At 39.5% G+C, this 19,227-nt stretch overlaps 1 protein-coding gene across 2 annotated transcripts; it reads left to right on the plus strand.

Moving 5' to 3' along the window:
* Window positions 1–7,577: 7,577 nt before the first annotated feature.
* LOC149089000 (uncharacterized) lies at window positions 7,578–18,617 on the plus strand. 2 transcript variants are annotated; one of them, XM_089251226.1, is made up of 2 exons: window positions 7,578–7,663; window positions 17,311–18,617. In XM_089251226.1, exons 1-2 carry the CDS (start codon window positions 7,610–7,612, stop codon window positions 18,451–18,453), a joined length of 1,197 nt encoding a protein of 398 aa, XP_089107352.1. In that variant the 5' UTR covers window positions 7,578–7,609; the 3' UTR covers window positions 18,454–18,617. The 2 variants fall into 2 exon arrangements, with proteins under 2 accessions (XP_089107352.1, XP_089107350.1); XM_089251224.1 differs by lacking the exon at window positions 7,578–7,663 and adding an exon at window positions 15,350–15,596.
* Window positions 18,618–19,227: the final 610 nt, after the last annotated feature.

Here is a 19,227-nt window from a genome sequence, read left to right on the forward strand (position 1 = left end):
CAACACATTGATCTACATCTGGAGGCTCGTGTAGGTACATTTGGCAGCGTGACAATTCAGGACAGTGTAATAGGATGCGTTCTATGGTTTCCTCGTTCATCCTGCAGAGAGGGCATGTAGCGTCCATGTTGACAGTGAACTTAGCAAGACGGTGGTTTGTGTCCAGTGAGCGAGTTCGAGCTTTGAAGAAGAGTGTTGATGGAAGAGATCCATCATACACGGGAACTGGAAATGGGGACGTTGCCAAAAGTCATCAAAGTTGCCAAATTTGTTGAAAAATAACGGAAAATGAAGCACTAGGATCTTTATTAAAGTATATTGTCAGCAGTTTTTAGCCATTTTTGATTCCCTTCCACCTCATTTCTCGTAGCGTATCAGAGATGTACGCAGAGGAAGGGGGGCATGAGCCCCTTTGCCTTCCTTTCCCCCCCCCCTAGAGATCGAAAATTCAATTTTGATGCAAATAAAATTGAGAAATCGGAAAAAAAATTAATTAATATGCATTAATTAAAGGAACGGCATAGATTGCTGCTGCTAGTTTTTTGGTGTGAATTACAGAGTATTGAGCCCTCGTCGTCGTCTTCATGGTTTCTCTAAATTCCAGAGGGCGATAATCAGTCAATGGCAAGATGATTGCTTAAAAACAATTTGAGTAATTTGAAATAATTCCATTTTAGCTATCGATGCGAAAAATTGAATTATTGCGGATGTGTTTGTTCTTGACTAGCCCAATTATTAATTATTTTTTTTTCCAGAGTGCAAGGTGGGCCCACACCACGCGTGATCAAGTATTTCAGGAAAATAAATAGTAAATGAATACATCAAACGTTTGATTTTCTTTTAATATCCCATCAGAACACAAATCAGTTGCAGTCACAGATTTCTATTTTACAAGGAAATTGCATCGCAACTTGTTTTCTCGTTAACATCATAGGAGCATAGACAGCACAGAGATGGGGGAAGAGGGGGCAGGCAGTGCCGTCTTAACGCATGGGCCCACCCATGCACGGCCCTGGGGCCTCAAGAGGATCTCAGAAAAATTGTTTTCATCCACGATTTCAAGTCCTACTTATGAAAACCAGTAGTTTGTTTAAAATTGGTAAATGGCTGGAATTAGATTTATCTTGCTGGGCTACCTATCTCAACAGTAAAAGAAACCAAAACAAAACCGAGATATTTAGCTGTTTTCATTTTCACCAGAAGATGACACTAGCAGTACCATATTTTGAGTAAAAAGCGCGCCAATTTCAAATTCTATACTCTTAAAACCACTTTTTCCGCAATTTTAATTGCTCTAAAATTCAAGTTCATTTTCCGTTCTTCATTTTTTCACGAAAACCAACGAAATGGATAAAAACTGTTTTTTCCAGCCCCCCCCCCCACATACTCTAGTGCCCCCACCGTATTTATTTTCCTTTAAATTTGCAACCTAAGTAAAAAAATATGCGGTGGTTTCCTTGCTCAGACAACTGCTCCGTCAGGTCAATTGTTATGGGGGGGGGGGGTCATGATATAGCAGTGTGACAAAAACTTTTCACATTCATGGCTTATCTTAAGATGGCATCAAAAAAATGGAGTAGGATATGTCAAAGCGCCTTCATATACGTGCGTGTATAAAGGGGTTCTGGGTGAGATGACCTTCTTCAGTGACGTCACGAGCCGCTGTGACGGACTCGTATTGTGAGGACCGGGCTCGAGCCTCACCGTCGACACAGTGGTGGTAGGCTGAATTTGGTTTTCTGTGGTCCCCAACTTCGAGGCGCAAATGTGCGCCCATCTCCCTGGTTAAAAGTCTCGCCACAGAGAGCAACAGGCCTATAAACAGCACAAATATTCAGTCATGTCATTACACTTCACTTCTTAAATATAAATAACAGCATTGAAATTCAGACACAACGCTAGATACTCACTCAGACAGTTAGGTACACACACTTACACTTCCGCACAACTCACTAGACAGTAAATTGCCCATGGCGATAGACCCGAGTTGTGCACGGTTTCGAAAAAAATGACGTCACGAGCTTCTTCACATCACGAATGCCTTCTGCTATAGATGGTGTTGGATGGGCCCACACCACAGTGACCAAGTATTTCAGGGTAGTAGCATATAAATACCCAAATCTTTGGTGCTCTTTTTTAAACCCACCTACTCACAAACCAGTTGCGGTGACAGCTTTCCAAATCATACGAGAAAATTTTTTTCACGAATAGAAATACACGCCCTCTGTGTGAACCACATTCGCCCGTTCGAAGAGCATATATACGATTATGTGTACGGGAGTCCGGAAATTCCCCCAAGGACAACGCATGTGAGGACTTATCAGTTGGGGGGAATGTTAGTACAGGTGAAAATAAATTGGAGATTTTTCTTGTTTTTGGCATTCCCAGTAAAGAGTGAGATAGATGGCTTTTTCTCGGCCCGAGATATCAAGGAAGATGGTAGCATGCTTGCTCGGTATGCAAGAGGGCCTCGGTTCGAGTCCCGGCGGAGACGTGATGACTTTTCTTCGGAGTTCGCCTCAGCAAAAATATCCGGAAAATAACTGTTTCCTTGATTCCCAGTAAAGATGCCATTAAGAATATTTCATAATTTTATAAAGAGTGGTCGATGACGTAAGCATCATTCAAACCTTTCTCTCCCCCGTCATCACGAGTCAGAATATCTGAAACTCCTTCCATTCACCCCCCCCCCCCGATGATGATGTAATATCATTTGATATATTGGCATTCAAAACAATAATAATAACTTCAAACATTTTATACTACGATTTTTTTTATATTTGCTTGCCATGTTTTTATGTTGCAGTTGTATTGGTAATAACGAAGTCTCCAAGGCTTCTAAAAGCTATACCTAATTCAAATAAAACGAAAAATATAATCAAAAATTATTAGAAAGTGCGAAAAATGATTGAAATTATGTGTCTCAAGATGGCTTTCGATCAATCCAATAAAACTTAACTATTGTAGCGTACGTGACTCAACTGAAGTGGATCCGAGAAAAATATTCTCAGTGGAAGTTACGTCATAAGCAAATGCAAAATTTCTGATTGTAAATGTTTAAATGGTTGAACGAAACAAACCAAAATAAATATACAAAACACTAAGGACAATAATCGAAGATAATTTTGGTAATAATTCAGCAAAATGGGCAGTACAGCTATTGCAAATTATCGTTATTAACAGGATAGTAAAGCGGGTGCACTCGGTTCTGACTGAACAATGACGTTAAGCATGACGTCAGCATGTACCGACTCCGCCACGTCATGAAACAGCCTTAGAGGAGAAATACAGAAATACTTTATTTCTCCTCGATGGAAACAGCCCTTATTATATAGCCCTGATTAATTTCAAGCCCTCATTATTTCAAACAGGAAGAGGCATTTAATAAATAATATGGGCAAATAGGTTCGACGACTTGACCTTCATGAACCCCGAAGAAGCTGAATGTCTCACCTACGCGCTTGGAGTGCGATACCTCATTCTCGACTCATTTCCTTATTCCGGTTCCTCGTCTATTCATCAAATTGACCTTAATTTTCCCTCGATCGTAATCGCAAACAAAATGGACGGCTCACGTTGTCATTAATAATAATCATCATTGTAGCACAACCAGTTTCGTGCAATTAAACACCGCGTTATTGCCCCGAGGTGAGGAGAAGATATTTACCCATCGACAAAATACACTGTTGAGCCCCAAGTCCGTCAACCATTATAAAAAAAAAAGCTGTATAAAATTAACCAATAGGCGTATGAGAATGCGGTTTCGAGATTATCATTACTTTTTTTTTGGAGAATAAAAAACATTTCAAAATTTTGCTTACAGAGACCGCTGTTTTTTGCATTAAAAATCAACCCCCTCCCCTCCCCTCCCCGTTGGCGCCCTACAAAGTCTGTTTCTTTCAGTTGGCGCCTTCTGCGGCCGCGTAGTTAGCAGGATTCAAGATTCGGCCCTGGCGCCGGAACTTAAAGACTTGGTCTATTCGAGCACCCCCCCCCCTAATAAATTTTGTGAGAGGCAAAGGCCCTCTAATAATTAATGAATATACAGATGGACTTGGCTAATTCGAACCTGATTAATTCGAGTTTTTGAACAAATCGAATGTCATGGGAACCTTGAGTTTTCTATTGGATTTAATGTTAAAATTTACCTGTTAATTCGACCTTTTTTGTTTTGTTTTCGATAATTCGAAGTTTGACTCAGATATGCCATTTGCGAAATGTCCACACATATTCTCAGAATTTCTGGTTAAATTTTGATCATCCCTTTCTTTTATTCCGTGGTTTACTGATGTTCCGACATATAACATGTAGCCAACATTGAAAAAATTACAACCAACAAAATCTAAACTTTTCTGTTGTGATTCTAAGGCAGGGGTCTTCAACCTTTCAGACACGATGCTCACGGGCCACCAACTCATGTAATTTAGTGACATCTTGATAGAAATGGGCCAGTGGGGCCTCGAGTTAAACAGGGACAAAAATAATTGGACTTTTATTGATTCTGAAACTATTTCTTTTATTAATTATCAGTTTTGATTAGTTCTGAAATAATTTCTTTTCGCTTATTTTGAAAAAAGTTTTTGATTAATTACAGTTTAAATTAATTAATTCTAAGATTAATTTTAATCTGAAATCACTTTAAATGAGTCTTTAATTATTTATTTCGGCAATTCTGAAATTATTTTCCTCCTAAATACATCTTGACATAATTTCTTTCAATAATTACGCACATATTTGTGAAATGATTTCTATCAGAAATTACAAAATTATTTCTCGCATTGATTTTTGTTATTTTTTTCACCAATTCTGAAACTATTTGTTTCAAAAACCATAAAATTATTTCTTTCACTGATTTTGAATTTTCATCAATTTCTTCAGGAATAATTACTTTCATTTATTCTAAAATTATTTCTTTCATCAATCCCGAAATCATTTCTTTCACCAATCCCGAAATTATTTCTTTTCCGAACTTACTTCTCTTATTAATTTCGAAATTATTTCTTCTATTCCGAAATTATTTCTTTCATTAATTCTAGAATTCATCGCCTTCCAATATATTCAACCATTTTCTAAAAATGATCAGCGGCCATCTCCGCGAGCCATGCGTTGTTGAAGACCCGTGCTTGGAGCGATGCTTTCTTTACCAGTTTCACATACACACTTTTGTCTTTCCTTTAGCTTTCGTCTTTCCGTGGGCAGCTGGAGTATTATACAGGGTGCTTAGCAAACGGGGGGGGGGGGGGGGGGTAATGGGCACTTTATTGGAGAACCGTTGATTCTAGAGCTATACTTCTAGATAGAAAAAGTTTCCAAATAATGTGGAGTACTAAGATAGCCATTCTTGTTTCAAGGGGTTGTTAGTTATTAAAATAAAAAAAAATTAAACTTTTTATACTGTTCCCGTGTGCTCTCAAACCCAATTAGAAAGTTGTTGCCCTGTCTCTCCTGATGCCAACAAAAAGAATTTAATGTTTCTAAGTGCAATATTCACTGAGGTATTCAAATTCGAAACAGCACAGCCACCAGTGTATATTCGATGCACATACACTGGTGGAAAATGAAATACCAACACCAAAAAGAAATTAATTTAGAGGAATGAAATTTGGGCAAAGCAATTGTCTAGGTAACATATTTGATTAAAGTTTCAAGGTCACAGGTTAAAGTAAGCGCGAGAAAATGCATTTAAATGTGAAATGGTGGTACATTAATTGTGTCATACAGGTGCTGACGTACAAATTTTCTGTCAAGGTGATAGGAATAACGAGTGTGTCTACGCCGCAGCCAGCTTGGTTCCACGCGCTCACCTGGCCTCCTCCTTACCAATGTACGACCATCACCGGCACCAAGACAGAAACGGCTCTCATCTGAGAACACAAGAGATTCCCACTCCACCTTCCAATGAGCTCTAATTTGATACCACTGACGTCGCAGATGGCAGTGATCTGGAGTTAGTGGAATGAACGCTACAGGCCGTCTGACTCGGAGCTGTCCCTCAAGTAATCGATTTGTTACAGTTCGCTGTCGCTCTGGGGACAACAGAAGCTCTAATTTCTGCTGCAGATGCAATAGGATGCGTGGTACTGCGTGGTATTCGTAAGGGGTCATTCAAGTATTACGTCAGCATCAGGGGGGGGGGTTCGGATTTGCTGACTTTTGATGACAAGGGGGGGAGGGGGGGGGTTTGACGGTTGCTTACGTCATCAACCACCCCTTTTTGAAGATATGAAATATTCTAAGCTGCTGACGGGGGGGGGGGGTCGGACATGGCTGAAAATCTGATTACGTAATACTTGAATGGCCCCTAAGTGTACAAAGTAAATAAGGTCGGGCCTAAAACTGATCCCTGGACGAGTGGACGATTCCGCTTTAATTCCACCTGGCATTCGCTGGAGATGACGCTCGCTAAGCGAACCTGGTAAAGCGCCTCTGATAGTAGTACCTAAATTATCCTTACAATTTTATCAGGGGAAATTTTTTTCCCCAGCGCTTTCTTCACGTCGGCACTTCTGCGGTAATAAACACTGTACCGTGTAGGCCGCACTTCCGCATGGTTATACTGTCCTGTAAGTCCTGATTCGGTCTTTATCTCACCAACCGTTCGTCGTAGAAGTAAGGTTCCAGTTTAAGAAATGCGTTCAAAAATTACCCCATACAAGTTTTGAGAATGAAAATATAGTGTGTCAAAAAATAAAAAAATCTAAATTTTTATACAGTCCCACTGTTTTCTAACTTCCAATCAGAAAGTTGTTGCTCTGTCTTTTTTGAGCTCATGAGGGAAAAAACGTTTTTTAACTGCAATATACGCTGAGATATTTGATTCAAAAATATGAAAAGTTGGAAGCTAGAAGACAAGGGAACAGCGTAAAAATTGAGAATTTTGTGACGCACTGTATTTTCACTCTCAAAACTGGTACAGGGTGATTTCTAAACACGTTTTGAACATTTTAAAACTGGAACCATTCTTCTACGATGAACGGTTGAGATAAAGGCCGAATAGGACTCACAGGACACCCTGTACATTAATTTAAAATATGCCACATGGACTATTGGCCCACCCTGGGCATTGCTCTTCCGGGAAGACAACGAGTTCGTTGCGAACGGAGCCACGTACTGCATACTAATATTTTATGTAATATCCAAGGTGTGTATTTATTTCTTGATTGAATGATCTCTGATGGTGGTGATGATAATAATGAATATAAAAGAATCATTGAAACGGTGTCACCCTCAATACAATAATGATCTTTGTCATCAGTATTGAAATTGCCAAAACAATGGTGGGAGACATGATTGTCACGAAAAAACGAGTTTTAAGCTTTAGCGGTGACTCGCAATTAAAGAGTCGCGTAATGTCGACTTTTTCTATGTCAGTGCTATTTAATGAGCCAGGTGAAGAATAACTGATACCCATTATGAAGAAAATGATACAAGTAAAAAACAATTGTAGGAGAATTGAAAACCCCCCTCCACTCCTCTGTCACAATGAAGATTGTACAATCTGTAAAATTAAGAAACCCGTTTTAATGGGCATTAGGGGTCAAATGGTTTTATTGTAGTTAGTAACTGACTGTCTCGTGGGTTGTGGACGATGAGCGATTGACTAGTAGAGATGATGGAGACAATGGTGGATCCATATGATGAGACATCGGATCTCTTATCAACGGTAGGTGTTAGTTGTCTTTATTTTATACGTATCTTATACTTTCTGTCTCGGTGATGGACAGTAGGAACAGTCGACGCCCGATTTTACGAACCTCTAATTTACGAACACCCTGTTTTTTACGAACTGATTTTCTGTCCCGAACAGCATTGCCATAGAGTCAATGTTACAATCCGCAATTTACTCTCCGAAATTTCAACAAAACGGAAAAGATTGTATTTGACCATGGATTAAAAAAAATATTTTTAAAGAAATTAATATGTGCGAACTCTTACAAAGGCAGAGATTTCCAAACGTCCCGGATTAAAAAAATTACACATATTGACTTCTCTAATCAAAGATCAGCAAGAGATCGTTTCTATGACAAGTGGTTTCAGCGGCGTTCCACAATCCTGAAAATATTTACCAAAATGTTGCGATGAAGCAAACAAAAAAAAATGCGATTTTTTTTTTTTTTTTCGTCTCTCCCATTTACGAATTTTCGATTTTACTAACTAATTATTAAGTCCTTACGGGTTTATAAAAACGAACTTCGACTGTATATCGCCGTGATATTGTTTTCAAATTTCGGAACGTTACTAAAAAAATTGTGCTTCTAACATGTGATATATAGTCTTATTACAACTTCGTTTTTCTTGAAGTGGATCCACACTGTTGCTAGTCGCGCTGCCAACCTTTAGAAGGTAAAAATCTTGAAAACGTACTTTCGCATGTTCAAAAGTTTTTATGGACATAATAAGACCGAATATAAGAAGTAACATAATACATAATGGCTGCACAACCATGACCGCCCCTCCCCCAAGAGCGGGGTTGACAGGGCTCCAGCCTCGGGGTCCCTGACGACTCATTTTTTTTATTTTTCACACTACAAATTCACCATAGGGGCCCTGGTGAAGAATGTGGGGGCCATGCATACACTTCATATTTTACGGGGGCATTCATTTTTTTTATTTATTTTGCCGGGATTAAATAAAAGTTTTGTAAATTTTCATTTATAAAACTTTAAAATTACGACCAATAAGCGCATCCGCCTTCGAGTGAATGTAACCGATAGATTTGTTGATTTTTTTTTCCAAGTTTTGTAATAAGATTTTTTGTCATACTTTTATAGTGTAATCCTGGCCTCTGACTGTTTCGAAGAAACGACCAATATTTTCAATGATGGTCCTTTGGATGTGTAAATTACTGGAGAATATTCGTTGTGTTATGAATAACCTACTTTTTTATGAAATCATTTCGTTTCACTGCGACGAGCAGAAGCCCTTTATTTCCCGCACATCAGTAATATTTTCCCCACTAGTTTTTGGCACCTTTTTTTCGACAAAAATTGTCAATGTCCCGTACTTTAGTTTTTCCCTGCAATGAAATATGGTCAGCCCAGTAATAAAAGACGGCTATATTAATTTATAATCCAGAGACCCTGTAAACGATGTGAAAAATCTGGTATTACCAGCATAAATCAGGAAAGTTGGCATTTTCGAAAACATTGACTCCAGTCGGGGGGGCTCTCTGATTCCTGCTTTGCTCAGGAATCATTTCATGTCAGAGACGGGTCCTTAACAGATGCTTAGCTTCTTGGATCCTCCAAGATAAAGTCTAACAGACTACTGCAGTAGTGTGGACGATTACAAACAAAAGCTGGGAATGTATCCTGGAAATGAAAAATACGCGAGTAAATATGGCAAAAAAGAGTGGTGGTGGATTCACCTCTCAAATGAAGGTAATCAGCCCAACTAGCATACGCAAGGTCATAGGCGGATGGCTTGGCCAACACTCCCTAAAGAAGAGGGGTGTTGGCTCGCCTCCAGGATAGGCCCATGATATACTCTGTAAACTTCTAGACCAGTGCAAGAGTGAATTTTCAGAACATCCAAACCGCACGAAAATGAAAAAAATTCCCCAATCAATTAGCCCGCAATACAGAATCTATATATGTAAAATTTATTTTCAATTTGTGTGTTCTTTACACAACCCTACAGTTTTAGATTGATCGTCACTAAATTTTGAACATATACCAAACAGGACCCAACTTGAGCGATAGACTAATATTAAAATACTGGACTCGACTGCACTGGTTAGGGAACTAGCTTCTCACTGTGCAGGTCTGGGTTCGAATCCCGGTTCGGGCATGAATGTCTACTAACCTAATACTAACAAATTCCCTGGACGGATCATGCTGATCCCTTGGGAATACGTGAAGATCACGTTATTATTATAAAAAAAAAAAGTTTGTTAGTAATGAAAAATTTGTTAGAGCTGGGCAAAACCGTCGGGCAACAATAGTTCGTGACCTTAACGTCTTTCGAAATGTTTACTTTAGATACCGTGGTTTACAAACAATGCCTTTCAGACATATTTACTCCTTTACATGGTTTGACACTTTATTAATGCACCCAGTATACAGTATGGGGAAAACGCCGGGTATACGTATTATAGGTGGTACAAAATAATTTCGAAGAAAATCGGTTGTTTTAATTAAATATGAACTTAATATTTTAATCTATATATATATGAAATTAGTTTTCTGTCTGTGTGTGTGTTCTCTAAACAAATCTACAATTTTAGACCGATCGTCGCCAACTTTTGCATATACAGTCGAATCCCGTTGTAACGAACTCCGACAGATCGGAGAAATCACTTCGTTATAAAGGAATTATATTTTTTTCCATGTTTATATAAAGGAATTCCATTGTTCCTATACAAACTTATCTGGGGAGATTAGAGATTAATGGGAAGATTAAATCTTCGCTAAAACGAGATTTTCGCTATAACGGTATTCATTAAAACGGGTTTCGACTGTATACAGCACAGGACCCGGATTGAACGATAGGCTACGTTAAAAGTTCGTTAGAGCTGAGCAAATGTCGAAATGGGCAAAAGAACTGTCGGGCAACAATGTTTACTTTGCTTACCACGGTTCCTTAACAATACGTTTTAGACATGCATATGCCGTTACAATAATTTGTCACTTCTGCCAGTATTATATATAACTAGCTATAATACCCGGCGCTGCCCGGGTTTTCTTCAATGAGGCTGTTGGAAACACGTGATATCTCCCTCTTTCTTTGAGGGACATGCAAACCGTGTCTATTAACCAATATGGCGACGTCCTGCGCGACTCATGAAAGAAATAAATCTAAATTTAAAGAAACGTAGAAATGAATAGTCCCCCCCCCCTTTTTTTATGGGTGTTAGGTATTTCGATTCCCTCCCCCTGAACTTCAAGTTATCTATTTCTGCCTGTTTGAGCTTCCAAAAATGCTTAATTAAAGCTGTGGAATTTTTTCGATGCACTTTACGGGGCCCATAACTAATTTTAAAAACATCCTAAACTATATGAATTTATGCAAATAAATATCAAAAGACAATACGGAGAACTTAACTTTCATGCTTGAGAAGATATAAATAAAAAGTTGAAATCAATGTTATTACATGGATATCAAACTCAAACGTAGATCCGGCAAATTATTCATATTTTTAATTTTCTGGGCTTCGTATCTCCAATTTTTAAAATTATTGATGTGGCAGGGAACCCCCCCCCCCCCAACTAAATTTCCGTATTTATGCAGTTAAATCGGCAATTTTAATAGTGATTTCTATGAGGATCACCCTTTTCCTGACCCTCAAAGCGATGATGGTGATGATTATGACGTCTATTCAAAAAGCCTCATTACTGAGAGTATTGAAAATGTGGCAAACCATTATAAAGGCATAAACTATTATACATAACTGGCAGCATTAAAGAAGTGACAAACCATTGTAAAGACATAAACACGTCTGAAACTCATCGCTAGGGAACCACGGTAGCCAAAGTAAACGTTCGGAAAGTGATTGTTGAAGCCCAAAAACCATTGTTGCCGGACAGTTTTTTGCCCATTTGGGGCATTTGCCCTGGTCTGACGAAATTTTAAAGTAGCCTATCGTTCAAGTCGGGTCCCATTTGGTATATATGCAAAATTTGGCGACGACCGATCTAAAATTGTAGATTTGTATAGAGAACATACACACACACACAGACAATCAATTTTATATATATAGATAGTTTGGTCTTTCATAATGGTTTGTCACTTTTTCAATCTCCCCAGTAATTGAAGGAAACCCGGGCAGCGCCGGGTATTATTGCTAGTTATATATAAAAGTCATACTCAATTCCCAGGCTGAAATCAATATTGATTTGATACGAAATAATTTTCTGTCGCCACGATTCTCGACTACACCCATCAATTTTATGGCATTCACGAGTTCGCCGCCAACACTCTGATTGTTGATCTACTTGATAAATCTAAAAAATAACGTGGGACCCAAGATACTTCCGTGAGAGACTCCAACACCTGACACCAGTCCGGTCAGAATTCCAAATTCCAGTCAGAAAATATTTTATTTCTGTAGTCTCGGCCACCTCGTCGGGCCTGTTATGGTCTCCAGTGACATCCCACGTGTTTAGATCTAGTTCAGTTTAATAGCCATCACACACTTCTCGGAACACAAATTAGGAACTTATATAAGGTTTTATGATTGTGAAAGACGGGCTTTATCAGTTATTAAGAGGTAGAAATAGGTCGTCATTTCTGTTACTTTAATCGGATCACGAACCCTTTTCCCATTCGAAAAATTTCTCGAGTGATTTTCGCTGAAGCTTTTCTTACTCTATCTATAGATAGATAGGTCTGGAGACATTATACAAATAAATAACTTCTTCTTTCCTCATTCGTTATGCATTCTGAAAAACGCTCTGCGGTGTCCTTACTGCCCATAAAATGCTTAAAAATAAAGCAGTTTTCACAGGCGTCGATGTTCCCTAAACACGTTTTTTTAATTTGTTTTCTCGATTGTGGAGTATTCGGATCAACGTGTTAGGAATCTTTATACGAATATTAAGACTTTAATTACGTACTCTTGATATTTATATCTATGGGTCGGTCAATGAACGACAGCCAAAAAGAATTACTTCTATTTGGACAGGCGCGGATCCAGAAAGGGAACGATCACCCCTCCCAAGAGCCGGATGATATGAGAAAAATTGGCCTCTTCCGTAAAATACGGGACTATTCCACAAACCTGCGCAATTAGTCGTCCCTCCAGACACACATTGATCTGAATCTGCATTTGGAAAAAAAAATATCAGGTGATTCTCTTAAAAAAGGGCTTAGGCATCCCTAGAAATACGTTAGGAGCGTGCTCTGGATACCCTCACGAAATCCATAGTACAGAGGTTTCACAGTTTTTGTATGCGCGGAACCCATAAAAGCATGAATATTTGTTCAACATAAGTATTTTCATTGGTTTGCCACTAAAAATTCTTATAGCTTTCGATGCCGCGAAACCCCAACTGGGAAACTTACGAGGTTGAGGTTTGTTCATTGACGTACGCAAAGGGGGGGGGGGGAGTTTAGGGGTTCTAACCCGCCCCCCCCCCCCCGAGCCAAGATTATAGTATAATTTTACAAGAAAAAACGTTAACCCCCCAGAAGGAAAAAAAATCTGAAAACCCCCCTCGAGAAAATTCTGCATAAGCCTATGGGTTTGTTATTCCCTGTTGAGGTTGGTTGTTTCCTTTGAGGTTAGCCTATGCCTAGAAAGAAGTACGAAGGAGTGCATACTCCTTGAAATGGATATGATACCTTTTCCTTCCCCACATCTGTACGATGCTTGTACATACACACCACAAAATGCGTCGAGGACGTGCGTATCTCTAGAAAGAGTTTGTCCGTAGGCATGCGAAAGAATTTCCTAGAAACAAAAGCAGATGTGAACGGGGATTAATGTCCACCTCTACCCATGCCAATAATGCAATTTTTCACTGAATGGAGGGAGGGGGTCGCGCTTCGCCTATGCCTAAAAGGTTTTCATTTGATCATTTTTGTCGCACCACGGTTATTTTCTGCACACGAGGGCTAATTAGACCGGGACCTACAATTTATTGCCGATTCCGAACGGCAGGCTTGTTTTTTATGCTCATTGAGAGGTTGGCGCGCTAACCTCTCGATGGGGGCGACTCCCTGCGGTAGCAATTTTTTTCTGTGGTCATGTCGCCGTTTCCATTGTACCCCTGTGTCAGGAAAGTTTTTCCCACAAGGACGAACCCGGTATCGAACTCGCGACACTTCTAAACATCCTTTGGTACTATAGGCGATATCTTATCGACCTGGGCTACCCCGTCGCATTGCCTAAAAGGTGAGTACGCACTTGATATGTGTATAAGGCTTGTCTACTTCTAGAATTTTTTTTAAGCCATTGCTGATTATTTTTCAAGGACCCTGAATAAACTATCCCATATCACCCCCCCCCCCCACAAAGGAATAAACGCAACACAGGTTGGGATCCACCAATTACAACACTGCCAAAGTCAAATTCGGACCACAATATATGGTCGTTATAATCGAGGAAGAAGCGTACGTGGGCAGGGGATATAGAGCACCCCTACTCTATATTGCAATCAGAAATTTAATTGTAGCATATTACAATTAATTGCGATTTGCAGCACAGTCACAGAGGGGAAAATGTATGGCACAGCGAATCGCGAGTTATTCCACGATGCATACAAAAATGCTTCAACTACTCAACAATGCTACCAAATTTTTTGATTTAACGAGCATAAAACGTTTGAGAAAAACGTTCATTTGAAGCACAAAAAATATACCTGCAGTTTTGATTTTTTTTTTTTTTAACCCGAACGGATTGGTTTCCTCATTCGACGTACCTATACAGGTAAACCTGAATGGTGTGGATGCACCGAACTGTTCGGGTATATGCCTGTACTGGTATACCTAAAAGTGTGTAACGGAATTAAGACTTTTAGCACCTTAGACGGACGACAATGATATAAATGTAATTCTTTCGAGAAGAGAAAAAAATAAAGTAGAGATTAGAAAACAGATGAAGGAAAGTCACAACAAAGAGCTTTCCAAGAGGACGATGGTGGCAAATCTATTTTTCCCTCACGTTATCAAAGCTAATGATGTCATCGGAGTTCCGAATATAAATATTAATGCGTATCTCATATTTCAATCATGGGAAAACCTAAATTTTAAGCAAATTGCTGTGTTCCAATTCCTTCGATACGAAAATGAAGACGACGCGGATACGACACGCACTGATAGTTAACTACAATCAAGATGGAAGAGAAATTATCTCAAATTGCTCTTGATTATTATTATCATCATCAATGCTATTAACTATTTGTTCCCTCCAAGAAATGAAGCCGATACGGTTCGGTCAGTTTGTTTATTCATTTTTTCTTATTACTATTCGCTTCACGTAAAAACACTCAAGGACAAAAATAATCATCACAACAACATCTGAGCTGTTTGTTTCAGGAAATCACCAGTGAAGTTCTTTTTTCGTCTCGTGACAGTTGTTAGAGGACCATTAAATTTGGATTTTGTCTTTCTTTCCCAGGGGCTGCTTAAAAAAAAATCTTGTGTTCCCCATTTTCTTTCTTCATAAGACATCGTATGTCAATTGGTGTCACGTGTTAGTCGCTCAAACACCCTTTTTTTTCAAGGTCTCGTTAATAGGGTCTTATACGAGGTCTCTTTTTTTTTTCAATTTCAATATGGTCGGTAAGTGGCGTGAGCGCGTTTTGCTTTTTTTTTGCCCAAAACAAGGTCAGTCAGTGACCGGGACGTAGAAAAGAGGGGCACCCGGTCAATCTTCCTCTTCTCGATAGTAGTTCTTCTTCCTGAGATGAATGATTTTATTTATCTAGTTTTCTTTTTCTCTCCTCGATGAACATCTTCAAAATTGTTTTTTTTATTATTATTATTTCGTTGTTATTCTATTATTCGTCGTCGTCGTCGATTTGATTCTGTCGTCAGTGTCGCGTGAGTGTGGTGGTTTTGGTCGCTGTCTGGCGATGGGAACAAACGAGTTGGTGCAGCGGAGACCTCTCATCGCCAAAGAAATCTCCGCTCTTCAGCAAAGGACTAAGCAGGAGGTGAGTCAGTTCAAAGACCAGACCGCATAGTTTTTAACATGATGCCGAAAAAATTCTAAAGACTTATTTACATTCTTAAATCATTCATGGTTTCTCTTTTTTCAAACTTTAACTTTGTATACATCGATTTGGTATCCGAAAATTTCCGATGCTGATATCAGATGTTTTATATTTTGAACTACAATTTTCACGGACACATGTTGGAGCCATCGTATTTTCTTTTCATCATCTTTTAAGATCTCGTCATTCTTTTTACTGCATATCTGCCTTCCGTTAAACAGGGCAGCAGGGGTGTAATTGTTTTTGTCCAGCTGTGCGGATCTGTAGGTTGAAGTTTCAAGAAGCCTGTAGGAATGTGAGGTCCTGTTCGTTATACCATTAAAGCAAAGTGCAGCGGAGATGGTTTTTGAGATCATAGATTTATTTGTATTGAGAAAATATACACAGACAGAAAATCAAAATATAGTACATGTAATTTTCAGATATATATATATATATATATATTACTACACCATTCATCCGATCACCATGAAACTTTGGGAAGTTGTTGAGTACACTCCCGCGAAGGTTTCTGGCATAGTTTTTTTTTTTCCCCCTTTTCTTCATTTCCTTGAATTTCCTCTCTTCTGAGATCGCAGGAACGCGCGACGGGTAAGCTAGTATATATATCATTTGTTCATTTTTGTCGCACCACGGTCATTTTCTGCACACGAGGGCTAATTAGACCGGGACCTACAATTTATTGCCGATTCCGAACGGCAGGCTTGTTTTTATTCTCATCGAGAGGTTGGTGCGCTAACCCTTCGATGAGGACTCCCTGCGGTAGCAACTTTTTCTGCCGTTTCTGTTGTACCCCTCGATAAGATACTTGCCTAAAGTACCAAAGGATGTTTAGAGGTGTCGCGAGTTCGATACCCGGTTCGTCCTTCTCAAAAAACTTTTCTGACCCAGGGGTACAACAGAATATATATATGTATGTTTGCTGGGAATATATCCATTTCTATGAATGTTATGCTCATTAAAGAGCAAAAATATGTATAACGATTTCATTATAGCGGTGGTTCTCACACTTTTGTCATACAGCTCCCCAGAATTGTTTTGGTAGGTATTCCACTTATAAAAGAACCACTTCGAAGCATAAATAGGCACACAAATCAATATCTTTAGCTCGCCGCGACGCCTCTGGGAGCCGCTCACTTTGAGAAACACTGCAATATGGGTATAAGTCATATAATACTAGGAACCAGGGCCGCAACTAGAAAAGAAAATTTACTGTGTCACCAGGGGCCAGTGTCTGTTTTGGCACGCATCCCCTGTAATTTTGAACGAAAAACGGTAAACTCAGCGCCCGGGGCACCAGACCCCCGTACCCTCTCTTAGTTGCGGCCTTTCAAGGAACCAGATCGAATATAACCAGAACATGAGCAGTGACTATTATGGAATTCAAAACTAGCATTTTTTTGTTAATCATGGAATAACAAGGAATATCAATAACAAGGAATACAAACTAATACAATAAATAAAAAGCAAGGTACTTCAACATGTAAGCACTGTGAGAGAAACTTATTTAGCTTATATATTTCTTAAAAAGTTATTTGTGTAACACTTGGTTCTTTTTTTTAGAGCGTTAGACGGGTAAAGACGTCAATAGCTCATGCTATTATGATTAGCGTTACGAGTTCAAAATTAAAGGGTTTTTCTTTTTTTGATTTAGCTGATCGATGAGATATTGACACTCAGAGAGAAAATTCTTCGAGCCGATTTCAGCTCCAGCCATGCTCTGCGTGATTCTAGATCGGAAGGCAACCGTTTGGCACTGGAAGCCTGGAGACTACTCCAGTACCAGGAGGAAGCCATTCGTCGACTCGCAAGAGAACGAGACGTCACCATGGATTTCCTGTCGGCAAGGCTGTTGTTCGTTGAATCCAGGCTCCGCCAGGAACAGAAGAACATCGAAGCCTTGATGGAGCGCAAAGAAAGGATAATCGAAGAGCAGAGACGACAGATAAATTATCTGCAGCAGCGATTACTGCTCACCGAATGCCAACAACCATCCGATGCGTCAACCCAGCAGAGACGAGACCCCAGACAGTCGCGAAGAAGACTGTCCAGGCGTTTCTCGTTGGCTCTGGAGGAATGCGACGGCGGAACCAAGATGTCCAGGGCCTCACCCTGTTACGCTTCGTCGGACGAAGCTCAGGACAACAACCCGACAACCAAAACTATGGATGAGGCGATTGACGGCGCGATTGCACGACGACATACCGGAAGGCGAGTACGGAGCATGACGGAATTGAACTCGCTGGCGCAGGATGACAACGACGAAAAATGTGTACATCGTTGGCCAAGTCACGACAGAATCACAAAAATCTGGATCGAAAACCCTCCTCCTCCTCCGACTCGACAGGACAGTGACGAGTCGTCGAGAAATTCTGATTCTCTTGACTCGGGAGTGTCTGCCGCCGAGAGCGACGAATTCGAGACTCGCTCGGATGGTAATCTCTTCTTGGGAAGGCGAGAGGCAACCGCGACGGATTACCGTAATGATTATTCCGACAATTTTACCTTGCCTCGCAGTAGGAAGTCCTTCGACGAATACTCGTCGACGAAGTGCTACGTGAACGCTTACGTTGACGCAGAGGGTGGAGGCGATATTGCGAGCAATAAGCACTCGAAGAGGTCTTCGACGACAACAACAACAGAGCAGCCACGAAACAACAAGCAGCACCATGAAATGAACGAACAGAGAGGGTTCAATCGATGCTTTGGCACGAACCACAGGTCCGTCACGAAACCGAAAGACATCAAATACAGAAAGCTGTGGAAAATAAGAAGAGTTGTCTCTAATGTGTCATGATAACCCTGTATGTTAAGGTATGTAGGGTAAAGTAGCAACCTTGATGAAGGAAAAGAGCAAACTATTTATTACCTTAAAAACCATGGGTGTGTTAAGAGTCTTTCTTTGGATATTACACTTACCAGGAACATATTTTTTGGAATAAAACACCAATTTATATCAAATCAGAACTGTTTTTAATTTCAACTCTTCAGAGTAATTGACAATTTTTATCAAAGAAACTGGAGCAAATAAATTTGTGGATTACACGCAAAAAAAAACCCCTTTATTGTATACAACGGTGAACTTAAAGTAAATTTACTTGTTCAGGGAATTCAGCAACTGCAACTAATTATTGGACCGATATCAAAATTAATAGGATACTATTTCAGAGATAAACAATTTTGAGCTCTTTAAAAAAATTGTTACAAAATAGCCCAATAGATGGCATACTTACAGCTACATGTACAGAATATGAAAACAGAATGCTTAAAAACATATTTGTACCAGAAAATTTCATTTGTATCACATTGAAGTATCACAGGTTTCAGTAAAGTAATGTTGTATTGCTTAACATGTTCCCCATTCTAAATCTGTACCGTGTTGAAGGTAATGAATAGTATGTTTTACTAGTAACCATAGGTGATTACCTGTTTTACACACGTAGCATGGCACTGCCTTTTGGTCCTGCTAATGTTGCAATTGTTAAATTATCATAGAGGTACACACACACACAAACAAAAAATGCCATTGATTTAGGTGTGGAGAACATAGTTAAAGGACAATGTAAGACTA

Source organism: Pholcus phalangioides, unplaced genomic scaffold (genome assembly GCF_987345545.1).
Source record: "Pholcus phalangioides strain wild (caught in Gottingen) unplaced genomic scaffold, Ppha-v1.0 ptg000003l_1, whole genome shotgun sequence".
NCBI lineage: Eukaryota > Metazoa > Arthropoda > Arachnida > Araneae > Pholcidae > Pholcus > Pholcus phalangioides.

What these genes read in the sequence shown, in the direction of transcription:
- LOC149089000 (XM_089251224.1), top strand. Translation starts at nt 15,516, where the DNA reads ATGGGAACAAACGAGTTGGTGCAGCGGAGACCTCTCATCGCCAAAGAA. An exon ending in AGCAAAGGACTAAGCAGGAG is followed by an intron (nt 15,597 to 17,310) that starts GTGAGTCAGTTC and finishes TTTTTGATTTAG; the next exon opens with CTGATCGATGAGATATTGAC.